The sequence below is a fragment of the Gossypium hirsutum genome, chromosome D06, assembly GCF_007990345.1.
Source record: "Gossypium hirsutum isolate 1008001.06 chromosome D06, Gossypium_hirsutum_v2.1, whole genome shotgun sequence".
NCBI lineage: Eukaryota > Viridiplantae > Streptophyta > Magnoliopsida > Malvales > Malvaceae > Gossypium > Gossypium hirsutum.
This window is the reverse complement of record NC_053442.1, coordinates 11,859,720-11,872,212: the sequence shown is the minus strand read 5'-3', so window position 1 is coordinate 11,872,212 and position 12,493 is coordinate 11,859,720. Positions and strand designations below refer to the sequence as shown.

The 12,493-nt window shown below is 37.0% G+C and overlaps 2 protein-coding genes across 2 annotated transcripts; one reads left to right on the top strand and one right to left on the bottom strand.

The window, feature by feature from the left end:
* The first annotated feature begins 396 nt into the window (after positions 1 to 396).
* On the top strand, positions 397 to 3,173 carry LOC107901177 (protein phosphatase 1 regulatory inhibitor subunit PPP1R7 homolog). Its single transcript, XM_041095683.1, has 6 exons — positions 397 to 850; positions 1,258 to 1,488; positions 1,703 to 1,849; positions 1,940 to 2,082; positions 2,153 to 2,267; positions 2,798 to 3,173. The coding sequence occupies exons 1-6, from the start codon at positions 551 to 553 to the stop codon at positions 2,876 to 2,878; spliced, it is 1,017 nt and encodes a 338-aa protein (XP_040951617.1). The 5' UTR covers positions 397 to 550; the 3' UTR covers positions 2,879 to 3,173.
* Positions 3,174 to 3,668: 495 nt separating this feature from the next.
* Positions 3,669 to 6,040, bottom strand: LOC107899967 (SNW/SKI-interacting protein A). Its single transcript, XM_016825701.2, has 2 exons — positions 5,821 to 6,040; positions 3,669 to 5,682 (listed from the first exon to the last, which is right to left on the bottom strand). Exon 2 carries the CDS (start codon positions 5,656 to 5,658, stop codon positions 3,835 to 3,837), a length of 1,824 nt encoding a protein of 607 aa, XP_016681190.2. The 5' UTR covers positions 5,659 to 5,682; positions 5,821 to 6,040; the 3' UTR covers positions 3,669 to 3,834.
* Positions 6,041 to 12,493: the final 6,453 nt, after the last annotated feature.

The following is a 12,493-nucleotide window of genomic DNA, read 5'->3' as shown; positions in this document are numbered from 1 at the left end:
TATCAATAATGCATTTGATTAAGTAGGTATTACAAGTTAACTCAATACCGACTCAAGATTGAGTTTGAGTAATACGTTATCTTACATGTGATATTATTAATAATTTATTTTAAGTCATACATTTCATTATTTATTGTATATTATTTTAAACACACATTTGTGTTCTATATTTTCTATTTCCATGTGCATGTGCAAATGATAAATTTCTAGTTAAATTTAATATTTTATTAATTTGTAACACCAATACAATTAAAGTATAAATAATAGTATGGGTATTTTAAAAAATTAATAAAAACCAACCCACCTGCCGATAAATTAGCCCAATTTCAATTATTTTCCATTTTGGGGCCCAGGAGCTGGGCCTAGATATCTACTGGCTTTCGAGCAAACGACACCGTCCAAGTGAAACCCGAAAACGACATATCGTTTCTCTTGCATAATATTCCATTGCATCCACCAGGTGAAAAACAAAGCACCAGAAAACCGAAACTATTCCACTGCACGACTGGTCGACGGAAGCTGCTGGCGTCTCCGCCTCCCAAAAAAGAAGATGCAAAACCAGAACGAACCACCAGTAGAAGCCAACCCGGACCAAGATGATCAAACCGTGGAGATTGATTTATCCTCCATCACCATTCTCGATCTTACCAGCTTCCAGCTCCCCGATCTCGACTTGGTGGAATTGCCGCCAAATCTCATCGATTTGGACCTGACAACGAACCGCTTATCGAATTTGGACTCTCGGATTGCGAACCTCATCAATCTCAGAAAGCTTTCTTTTCGACAGAATCTCTTCAACGATGCTGCTATCGAGCCAATCTCCAGCTGGGAATCGTTAACTGGTCTTGAGGTTATCTTCTTCTTTCCCTTCACCCACTCTCGACCTTCTTTTTTTGGTCTTTACGATTCATTATTATTGTAGTAATTTCGTTAGAAAAATAAAGTATATGAAATTTATGTACTGCTGGTCATTACTTGTAGTTTTGCTTTTAAAAAATGCATGTAGATAAATGCAACTAATCTTCTTGGATGTTTAAAAGTACGGGTTTTTTTTTTAGTTGTAAGATGCAAAATTTTACGTTTGCATGAACTAATTATGCCTGAATATCTGCTATATTTTAATTATTTGTTTATTATTAATCAAAGATTTGCCATTTGCTTTAGCTTTTAGATGTTTGTGAGAAGTAAATAAGAAAGTAAAGGGAAAAATGAAAAAGAGCCTAACGAAGAAGCTTGGGGTTATTTCTTTTTGTACAGGAGTTAATACTTAGGGATAATAAACTGACGAAAATACCAGATGTGGGTATATTCAAGAAGCTCTTAGTTTTTGATGTTTCTTTCAATGAAATCACTTCATTACAAGGATTGTCGAAGGCCTCCAGCACAATCAAGGAACTCTATGTCTCCAAAAATGAAGTTACTAAGATGGAGGAGATTGACCACTTGCATGAGTTGCAAATCCTTGAACTTGGTTCTAACAGATTACGGGTTAGTTATTAAAATGCTTGCATAATCTTTCTATAAATAACGTTATAAGCATCTATTGTATGTAGCAGGTAGGTGGAAATTTTCTGTTTCATGGCATAAGCTTTTTGTCAATTTTTGTTTCAGTATTGAAGTAGGGGTAAGATTGGTCAGTTATTAGTAATTTCTTGAGCATGGTCTAATTTGTGAATTGCTTTCACTGATCTTGGTATCTTAGGTGATGGAAAATTTGCAAAATTTTACAAAGTTACAAGAACTGTGGCTAGGAAGAAACCGAATTAAAGTGATCAACCTTTGTGGGCTTAGCTGCATCAAGAAGATTAGCTTGCAAAGTAACCGGTTAACATCTATGATAGGGTTGGAGGTATAGCACCTTAAAAAATGTTGGTTCTCGTAAAAAATTTTATGTCATAATATTTGGATGAGGTTTTTCTTTGGATTTTTTGTTTTCAAGGAATGCAATGCCCTAGAAGAAATATACTTGAGCCACAATGGTATTGCAAAAATGGAAGGCCTATCAAAATTGGTCAACCTCCGAGTATTAGATGTTTCATCAAATAAGCTAACATCAGTCGATGATATTCAGAACTTAACAAGGTAATTTTCATTTCTCTCTACGTGTAGGGATCTTATCCTATCATAAGTTGTTGAATAATTTTATATGCAGGTTGGAAGACTTGTGGCTCAATGACAACCGAATAGAATCTCTTGAGGACATAGCTGAGGGTGTTTCTGGTTCAAGAGAAAAGCTCACTACTATCTACCTTGAAAATAATCCATGTGTACGGTTTGCAACTTGCAGTATTTAGAGACTATAGTTTTTGTTGGTTTTTGCGATTGCAGCATCCTTACGATCCCAAATGTTTTGTTATGGGTAATTGGTTGATTATCTTGATATTTTTGGTTCTCTATCTGGTTCAAATTCATAGTTGGAACATGATTAAGTCTTACTCTGTATGCTACGGAGCTCCGTTTTCTTGTTGTGCTTTCCTGATTTCATATATGTAATCTTTTCTCAATTATGTTTCCAATTTAATATTTGAATGAAGACACAAATTATTGATAGAGTATGTCTTTGGTGCATGCTGTTTTGTGGCATCCATCTAAAGCAGTTTTCTACCTTCCTGGGCTGAGTTCAGTTAAGTCTATATCATCATCCTCCCCTTGGCATATTGCATTCATTTTAGCTATAGAGTTATTTGCACAATTGGTGATTATCGGTTGACATTTCTCAATCTTCTATACTGGCCTAGTAGTCATACTTCTCTCCTAACCTTTCTCATATGTGATCAACTATACTGTTTTATTGCAGGCGCAGTCTCCTAACTACAATGCTACCCTGAAACAAATTTTCCCCAATATTCAGCAAATCGATTCTGAGGTATTTGCTTAAAAATTTTGGTAGGATCTGGACTGTTGTAGTTGAATGTTCATAAATTTGCAATCACGCGTGTAGTATGCAAACGGTAACATCTCCAGTCCCTTGTTGTTTGGAGCTTGTGAGTTTGCATATGTTGCTAGGGGAAAACAGGGTTCTGGAAGTGATCCCTAATTCTTTGAAGGGGATTAACCATGATATGTTTATTTATTAAATGCAGTGTTGTTAATCATTGTTTTGAACATTCTTAATCTCTTGAATTGTTGACCTCTTTCCAACTTTTTAATAATATTTCAAGCTCTCTTGTAAACAAGAATGTATGACTTTCTAGGTTGTGGGTCAGTCCAGAAATTCACATAAGATGCATGGTCATTTGTTAAAGAAGAAATGCAAATCCAAATTTTCATTTATAATTGTTGTACTAACCACATTTTACTCATCATTTCAGTAATGGCTTCCATTTATGGCACTGTAACAATGTACTAAAATTACTTGTAATTCCAACAATTCATGATGCTCGTAAATGGGTTCATGGTTATATTGCATCTTAAAATTACTGGCCTAGACATTGTCACCAATGCCAGGAGATATAATCAATATCACACATTGCTCTAGCTCTAAGCAGCTCAAAGATGCAAGATGAAGTTCTAGAGAAGTTCATAAACGCCACAATGAATCTCCGCACCTTTTTTAAGTAATTATCAACGAACAGAAAGGGAAATGAGAAGAAGCAACTATCCTCTATAGATTATACTATTTCATGAAATGCAAACAGATGATCATGGGACAAGAAATCGACCAAATATAAAATAACAGAGAAATATGATTATTTAAAAGTCTACAAGGGAAAATAAAACAACATTCCACGTACCGAAGAGAGAGAAAATCTCACCCCAGACAGCTATTTCAGGGTTTAAGATTTCACTGGGCAACAAAGATGAGCAAATAAACAAGCTACAGAACCATGTATATTAATGTCCTCTTTCGAAATTAATGCGAGATCTATTAGATCCTCCTTCATAGCCATCTCGCATGGACGAACCTGCACTTGCTTTCATTGTCCCTCCGCTACCCACTTTCTCCATGGCTTTCTTGCCCTTCTTGACCTCTGTCAAGAACTGATCAAGACCGAATGGATCAGCTTCTTCAACTTCCTTTTCAAACTCAACTGGCCTGTCTCTTGGACCACTCTTCTCAGAAGTACCAGCAAATGCCTTGTCAGGTTTAAACCTCTCAGTTTTCATTATTTTCTCTAACTGCTCATCAGCGCCACCGTACATGTCTGAATCCACGTCTTTCTTTGGCCTGTAGAGTGTCGAGAGAGTAGGTTGCGCTGTGAATAGACCCTTGTCGTAGATGTTGTATTGATCATCAGTTGCAAATCCAGAATCCATTCCTTTCTCTTGGTTAAATAACCTTTGATCATACATTACTTCCCCACCTCTTCCAGCACCAGTAGAAGCCATACCAAGAGCAACTTTTTCACTAATATCTCTATCTCTATCTCTTGTAATCTTACTCTTTTTACCCATGGCAGCATCTTTGGCCTCCAACCTTCTCTCTCTCTCCCTTTCTCTACGACGCTCTTCACGTATCTTCTCCCTCTGCAACCGCTCCTCCCTTTCTTCCTTCGATTCCTTTGGCATATCCCTTTCTCTTTCCCTCACAGGCTCATAATCCACTCTCATATCAGTATCCATCGCACTTCTATCAGATGACATTGGAACAGCAGTAGATGGTGCCACCGTCCCAGTTCTCTCAGAACGGGCTTTAGCAGCTAAAGCTCGCAACTCCTGCTCCTTCCTTTCCTTCTCCTTCATCATCATCTCTTTCTGCACCTTTGATCTCATTGCCACAGCTTCTCTAGCCTTCTGCTCTGCAACATACAAAGCCTCAGACAGCTTTGCAAAGTTATCGTTAATCTGAACCTCCTGTAAACCTCTTCCATCAGCAGCTAGACGCTTATCCAGCGGAATAGTATACCCTTTTGGATTCTTCCAGTTTGAAATACAAGGTGGAATTTTCCAGTCCTGCTGATCCTTCACAGTAACAGGACGTGGAGGGGAATGCATCACTGGCACAGGTGGAGACCCCGAAGCCTTAGGTACCCTCTTATGCTTAAACTTGGGAGGCTCAAGAGGATCAACAGGCATCTCTACCATTCTAATTATCCTCTCCTTAGCACCTGAATTAAACGCAGCCGATTGCTGTGAAGGCTTATACTTAATATACTTTGAATCCGAAGACTGTTTCGGAACATTCTTAGGCTGTGCAGCGCTCAATCTCACATTAACTATCTTCTCTAAAGCCGCCTTAGTTTCTTGCATAGTTTCCTCGATCTCTTTTTGCATCTCCTCCTCTTCTTCCCCCTCATCACCACCCTCTTCCTCATTCCTCAAAATCTTAGGAATTAAATCCTTATGCTGCGAATAAACAATCTTCTTGGCATTCTCACTCTGCTTAACTATTGCATCATAAGCCAAATTCCCACGAGCATCAACAGTCACCGGAAGAATCTTCGATCCAGGTTTTGCCCCTTTAACCCTTCCCATATCAAGCGGGTATTGAGCAATATGTATTTCAGGGAAAGCTCCTCCATCTCCAAAGTCTTCAACTTTCCTAGGAACAAAACCGGCGCGCTTCAAGTAAGGCGGTACTGGCTTCGCCTTTACGACAGTGGATTTCTCTTCCTCCGACGTACTAAACCGTTGTTTAAACCAAGGATCATTCGCGTGATCATAATAGGTCGACGTTGAGTTTTTCGCATCTGGTAAAAGATCCTTCAAAGCCGCCATGGCGGATCCAAATCTACAAGATTTCTGCCCAACAAATAATAAGCAAAATAAAAATCCCAACATTTATTAAATAAACGATTTAGAAAGCGAATAACATAAAAAAGAAAACGCTTCGAACGCAAAATCAGGAAACCCTAATTTAAACAAAAAGAGGATAAATACCTTGAAAAGGTCTAGAACCGATCGGGTTAACGATTTGATAGAAATCGAACTGAGCAGCAGCTAGCTATGTCGATAGTCGGCCGTGGAAAGGGGAATTCGGGTAGGGTTAAGATTAGAGGGTCAGGCTCGCAAATATAAGGAAATAAAAAATATCCGATGGGATAATTTTAGATTAGAACGCTGCGTTTTTAAGGCAGGCAGGTCCGCTTTTCGTTACTCAAATGACCCATTTGAGAATCAATATTTTTAATAGGCTCCAAATTTTCTTTTTCATTTATTATGTATTATTATTCGTTAAATATTAATTATAAGATCAGTACAACACATTATCATTAGGTAAAATAAAAAATAGTGGAAATTTTATTAATAAATATTAATTATAATTATTATATTTTTCTTGAATTTTGAATTTTGTGTTTAGGTAAAAATAAAAGTATTAATTTTAAACTCGTGCCATGCATGCATGAAAGTAGATTTATTGGTCAGAACAAATATATAATTTTTGTGCAAAAACCTTTTCATACTATGTGTGTGAGAGAGATAAAACATGATTTGCTTTAAAAAAAATACAAAAATTTCTCATTCTAGTGTCACGGACCGCAGTTCAAAGCCCGTGACAAGCGCACCAAATGCATCCAATGGAGGTCTGTTGCTCAGATGGGGATCATTTGGCCTACGAGAACTGGCCCGATTCAAAGAGCTGTTGGACAGGCCTGTCACATTGAAGCCTGATGGGCCCGATAATGAAGATAGGACTAAGTAGTCTTAGAAGTTCTAATTGTACACAGCTTCTAATTCTGTAAAGTTAGAGTCCTAATTGAATACAGCTTTTAATTGTAGCCATCGGTTTTGGGGGAGCTCAACTATAAATAGAGAGCCTCCCCCTCATTTGTACTCACTCCTGAATTGTTTCATTATTCTTTGTGAATAAGAATTGAGAGCATTTACTCAAACTTTTCTCTCAAGCGTTCTTGCTTTTGTTCATCTTTCAAAGATCGTTCTTAATTCGTTCTTCCGCTGTTCTTCGTGAAAACTTTAAGGGAATTCTGTTGAATCCTTTATTGTTGCGAGTTGAGCTGACTTAGGCGTTTTTACGGTTGAATCCATTATTGGTGGAAGTTAGGCTGACTTAGGCGTTTTTAAGCCAAGAAACTGCCTAAGGCCGCACGGATGTGTGGGAAAACTCCAAGTCCGTGACAGTGGTATCCGAGCCAAGGTTTGAACCAAGTAATATTCGACTTGTTGGTTCAAAGGCACCGTTGGGATGTCGAAAGAAGAGTTTGAACAAAGGTGGGTGAGGAAGTCTTTGAGGGAGACAATGTCGGCAGTAGAGGAACGTGTGGGTAAACTCGAGGGATCCATGGCGGATGTAAAGGAGGCAGTCGATGGGGTCGAGGATTGCATAACAAACTGGGAGGAGCAGTCCAGAAACTATGTAAAGATGTCTCTTGATTCCACCATGGACAAGGTAAACGAGTTGTTTAATTCACACAGGGATAAGCTGTCGGAAAGGAATGATGCTCTCGAGGCCATGATAATGGCTTTGAAGGAGGAAACAATGGCCACGACGAAGGCTTTGAGCACAAGAATAGAGGAGCTCGAGGGAGAGCTGTCCTTGTGTCAAGCAGCCGTGGGGAAAGGAGTGGCAAATGCAGCACTCAGTAATGAGGATGTCCCAAAGCCGAAAGAGTTTGTGGGGACAAGGTCTGCATGTGATGTGGACAATTTCTTGTGGAGGATGGAAAACTACTTCCGTGCCAAAGGCATCATGGAAGATGCGGTTAAGGTAAACACTGCTTCAATGTTTCTTACTGACATTGCGCTTTTATGGTGGCAAGGTAGGACCACAGATAAAAGGCAAGGTGAGATTGGGACGTGGCAAGAGTTCCAATGCGAGTTGAAGGGACAGTTTTACCCAGAATTTGCCGAGGAAGAAGCTCGGGCAAAGTTGCAAGAGATAATGCAACGGGGCACAGTGAGGGAGTATGTTCAAGAGTTCAAGGAACTCATGCTCCAAATTTCAGATGTGACCGATGAAGAAGCATTGCTTGCTTGTCAAAAGGGATTGAAGCCGTGGGTCAGACAGGAGGTGGAACAAAGAGGTGTCCAAAAACTGTCGGAAGCCATGACGGTAGTTGAGTCCGTGGTGAAGCTTGGTCTAGGGAAAGACAAGCTTGGGTCTTCCAAGTCCGATGGAAGGGGCGTATGTGAAATGGATCACAAGGAAGATAGAGTTAATGGCAATGACAACGGCGACAATGGTGGTAATGGGAAACCACGAGTTGGGAAGAAGAAACCCAAGAGGAAAAGGGACAAGCTAAAATGCTTTCTCTGCGATGGTCCACACATGTTGAAGAAATGTGTGAAGAAATCTGCGCTTAAGGAGAAGCGGTGGGTAAGGCCTTGGTACTTGGTTCGAGCACAAGGGGTGTCGAAGCCAAGGAGGCCGAAAGCGAGAAGAAGCCAGTGGAGTGTTTCTTGTGTCATGGTCCGCATAGGTTGCGGAAGTGTCCGAAGAAGTCTGTCATCGAGGGGAACGATGGAGCAGACAATGAGCCCAAGAAGCTTGGTTCGAGAAAGGGAAAAGCCGAAACCAAGAGGGCAAAGTGGAGCAAAAAGAAGCAAGTTAAGTGCTTCTTGTGCCGTGGTCCGCATGAGTTGCGGAACTGTCCAAAGCAAGCCGGAGTCGAAAGAAACGCAACGTCTGAGCTTGGTGAGTCGTCGAAGGGGCTTCCACCTAAGGAAGAGGTGAGTTTGTCATCTAACTTAGCGGATAAAGTTGCGATGAAAACAGTGAAGCTGGGACCAATGAGGCTCAAGTTGAGTGAAGTATCAGAGTTAGCCGAGTCACCGACAAGGCTTCCACCTATGGGAAAGGTAGGTGGTGCATCAGACTTTAAAGGAAAAGAAGCGATGCATGTGGGACAGTTGACCAGAGTAAATGCGACGAGCAGGACGGCTCGAGTTAAGAAGCGACAGAAGCCGAGGCAAGAATCCCAAAGAAAGGGAAAGGCTAAGGCGACGAGACGAGACCGAGGCGAATCAAGTCAGTGCCATTCAGAAGTCGCAACGAGGGCGTTGCGAGAATGGGTGGGGGAGAATGTCACGGACCGCAGTTCAAAGCCCGTGACAAGCGCACCAAATGCATCCAATGGAGGTCTGTTGCTCAGATGGGGATCATTTGGCCTACGAGAACTGGCCCGATTCAAAGAGCTGTTGGACAGGCCTGTCACATTGAAGCCTGATAGGCCCGATAATGAAGATAGGACTAAGTAGTCTTAGAAGTTCTAATTGTACACAGCTTCTAATTCTGTAAAGTTAGAGTCCTAATTGAATACAGCTTTTAATTGTAGCCATCGGTTTTGGGGGAGCTCAACTATAAATAGAGAGCCTCCCCCTCATTTGTACTCACTCCTGAATTGTTTCATTATTCTTTGTGAATAAGAATTGAGAGCATTTACTCAAACTTTTCTCTCAAGCGTTCTTGCTTTTGTTCATCTTTCAAAGATCGTTCTTAATTCGTTCTTCCGCTGTTCTTCGTGAAAACTTTAAGGGAATTCTGTTGAATCCTTTATTGTTGCGAGTTGAGCTGACTTAGGCGTTTTTACGGTTGAATCCATTATTGGTGGAAGTTAGGCTGACTTAGGCGTTTTTAAGCCAAGAAACTGCCTAAGGCCGCACGGATGTGTGGGAAAACTCCAAGTCCGTGACACTAGTCTCCGATTGTGACAGTGGCTTTTAAATTTTTTAAATGGAGAAAGAATGGGAATTTTTAGGGTTGCACATAAATGGATTTCATTTTATAATTGTTTAAATCTCCCAATTTCCCTAGTTTCTTACCATTGAATTTAGTTATCCAACTGAATTCTATTGTGCAATTTTAGCATGTGTATAGATATAATTATAATTTTTTTATTTTTTATTTAAATCCTATTAATATAATAGGTTCTATTATTTAAAAAATAATTTCAATATAATTAGGATCTTAAATTCTAAATTTAATTTTTAATTTTTAATTTCACCATTGATTATGCATAAAATTAGGCTATACTGTTACCTTTCCATTAGTTTTTATTAATCTATTATCATAACTACTTAATTTAAAATTATGTAAGTTATAAGTACAGATAAAAAAAAATTAAAAGAGTTAATTTTATTACTTCTATTTGATATAAATGATATTTTTAATTTTATTACTTAATCGAATGGAAATCAATATTGAGATGTTTGGATGTGAAATAAACCATTACCTAATGGTACAATAAGCTTATTAGATGTAAAATAAATAAAAGGCTAAAATAATAACCCAACTTTTTAAGGGTTTAAGAGTCAAACCTTTTAAAATATTCAAATACGAGTTTAATCTTTTTAAATTTGTTCACATTAAGACTTATAACTCGGTTGGATCGCACATAAGAAGCACATGCTTAAAAAATACTTACGTGGCAAAAATTGATGAGGCTGATAAATTGAGTTGGATTAAAATTGATAGATAAAAAAATAAATTAAAAGAAAATTTTACATTAAAAACAAAAAGAGAGACAAAAACAACAATCCTCTTTATTTAATGTGAGTTCGAGTGTGTTGAAACGCATTATCTTAAGTTGGGGAGATGTATGGGTGGTTTTCAGTATTATATTAAAAAGAACAGAAATGATAGGAACTATAACGATATTAATTTTTTAAAAAAAACTTAAATTTTTTATTTTTTTTGTTGGCCCCCTCTCTATGAACAAAAGAAACCCTAACACAAATTAGTCAAAAATTGAAAGGAAATTTCAGCAAGAAGACGATCAAAAGAGAGTGAATCGAAGCTTTTAATATTAGCATGTAAATATTTTGGTTACTTTTGATTTTGCTTTAAAGTTTAGTTCTTTTTAACACAGCAACTTTTGATTCAAAGTTACATGTTTTTTTTTTTTGAAGTTAGTTGATTTAAAGATTGTTATTTAAGTATTTTATTTTATTTTAGTGTATTTGGATATTTGTAAATACTTATGTTTTAAATGGTAATTGCAGTTTTTTTTTAAACAGATAGAGGATAGAAAATGTTGAATGTCCTTTTCAGCTTTGTCGCCTCCCACAAGCTTTGAGGGTTTTTTCTGGTTGGTCTTCAAACATCTAGCAGCCAACAAAAAAAAAAAAGAAAAAAAAAAGTCTGCCATGAAAAAGATAGTCTGCCTTGAAGATAGAGTTGAACAACCCAAACTTGAAGATTTTTGAGACATTGATGCAAATGGGTTTTATAGGATTACAATATAAGTTATAATTTTATTATTTCTTTCATTTGATTTAAATAATTTAGGGTCTTGCCCAATTTTCGAACATGGATAAATTAGAAGATGGCTACCTGTGGGGCTTATACGGCTATGTGGCCAAGTCGTGTGGAATCGTTCAACCTATGTAGCTCATGTAACTCACTCTGGTTTTCCGATTTTTACTCATTTTTCGCTTCTTTTGCTCTCAAAATACTCTCCTAAGTATAGAAAAATGAATTTAAAGGATTAAGAGCATAAAATCCACCATTAACATCAAATAATCACCCAAAAACGTTTTAAGAATGAGACTAAAACATGTTACTTTTAGCACCTATCAAAAGAAAAGCTCGATTTTAAAAAATATTTAGGAATTTAGGCCCCTTTTTTTTTCTCATATTCAGTTGACATGTCGAAAAACACATTCTACAAAATGCATTTTCTTTACTAATTTAACACTCATCTCCTTTGATCAAATGATTAAATGTTAGTATGTTGTTATTGAGTATTGGGTTTGATTCCTCTCTTATTCACATTTGTATTTTTTATTTTATGTTGTTTTAAAAAAAATTTAAAATTTTTAAATAAAATTTTTTATTAATAAATATATTATTTTGAAGTTTTTTAATTGTTATTTTTAATTAATAACTCTTTTATTTATATAAATAAAATAATAAATATGTAATTATATAATAAAAATGTAATTTGTATATATCATTAAATGTGAGTAAAAGAAGAATCGAACTTGAAACTCAAGGACAAAACCACTATCATTTAAACATCTAACAAAAAAGATGATTTGTTAAGTTATTAAAGAAAACGAGTTTTCCAACATGTCAATTGAAAAGGCTTCCTACAGAAAGTATTTTTTGTTTCTCCCCCCAAAATCGATCTATTTCCCTAAATATGGGCAAAAGCGGCCTAAATCTCTAAATATTTTTTAAAATCGGCCTTTTCTTCTAATTTACCCTTTGGGTATTAGGTGTAACATCTGCATTATGCCTCGGAGCTAGGTATAGTGCTATGCTAGGTTAAGAAATATTAGAGAATTTTTTAAATGAGTAAAATAGGAAAATTGAGTGTTAATGTAGAAAATAGTGAAAACTACTAGGGATTAGAAAATTGCTTTCTAGATTAGAAAACTTAATTTAAACCATTATCTCAATTGTAGAAGAATAGAAATTATTGTGGCAAAGTTAGAATAGAATCCATGGAATTGATGGTAAAGGAGGGAGGACTAGGATGAAATTTTACCAAAATAGAGAATGACTCACATAAGGTAATATGGAAAAGATGGAGGGTAGAATGGTAAATGAATAAATAATATTTTTAAGAAACATAATCATGATTAGGGACTAATTTGTAAAGCTTTGGTTGGTTGTAATAATTAATGATATTTTATTTTTTATTAATAAAAT

What these genes read in the sequence shown, in the direction of transcription:
- LOC107901177 (XM_041095683.1), top strand. Translation starts at nt 551, where the DNA reads ATGCAAAACCAGAACGAACCACCAGTAGAAGCCAACCCGGACCAAGAT. An exon ending in AATCGTTAACTGGTCTTGAG is followed by an intron (nt 851 to 1,257) that starts GTTATCTTCTTC and finishes CTTTTTGTACAG; the next exon opens with GAGTTAATACTTAGGGATAA. An exon ending in TTGGTTCTAACAGATTACGG is followed by an intron (nt 1,489 to 1,702) that starts GTTAGTTATTAA and finishes TTGGTATCTTAG; the next exon opens with GTGATGGAAAATTTGCAAAA.
- LOC107899967 (XM_016825701.2), bottom strand. Translation starts at nt 5,658, where the DNA reads ATGGCGGCTTTGAAGGATCTTTTACCAGATGCGAAAAACTCAACGTCG.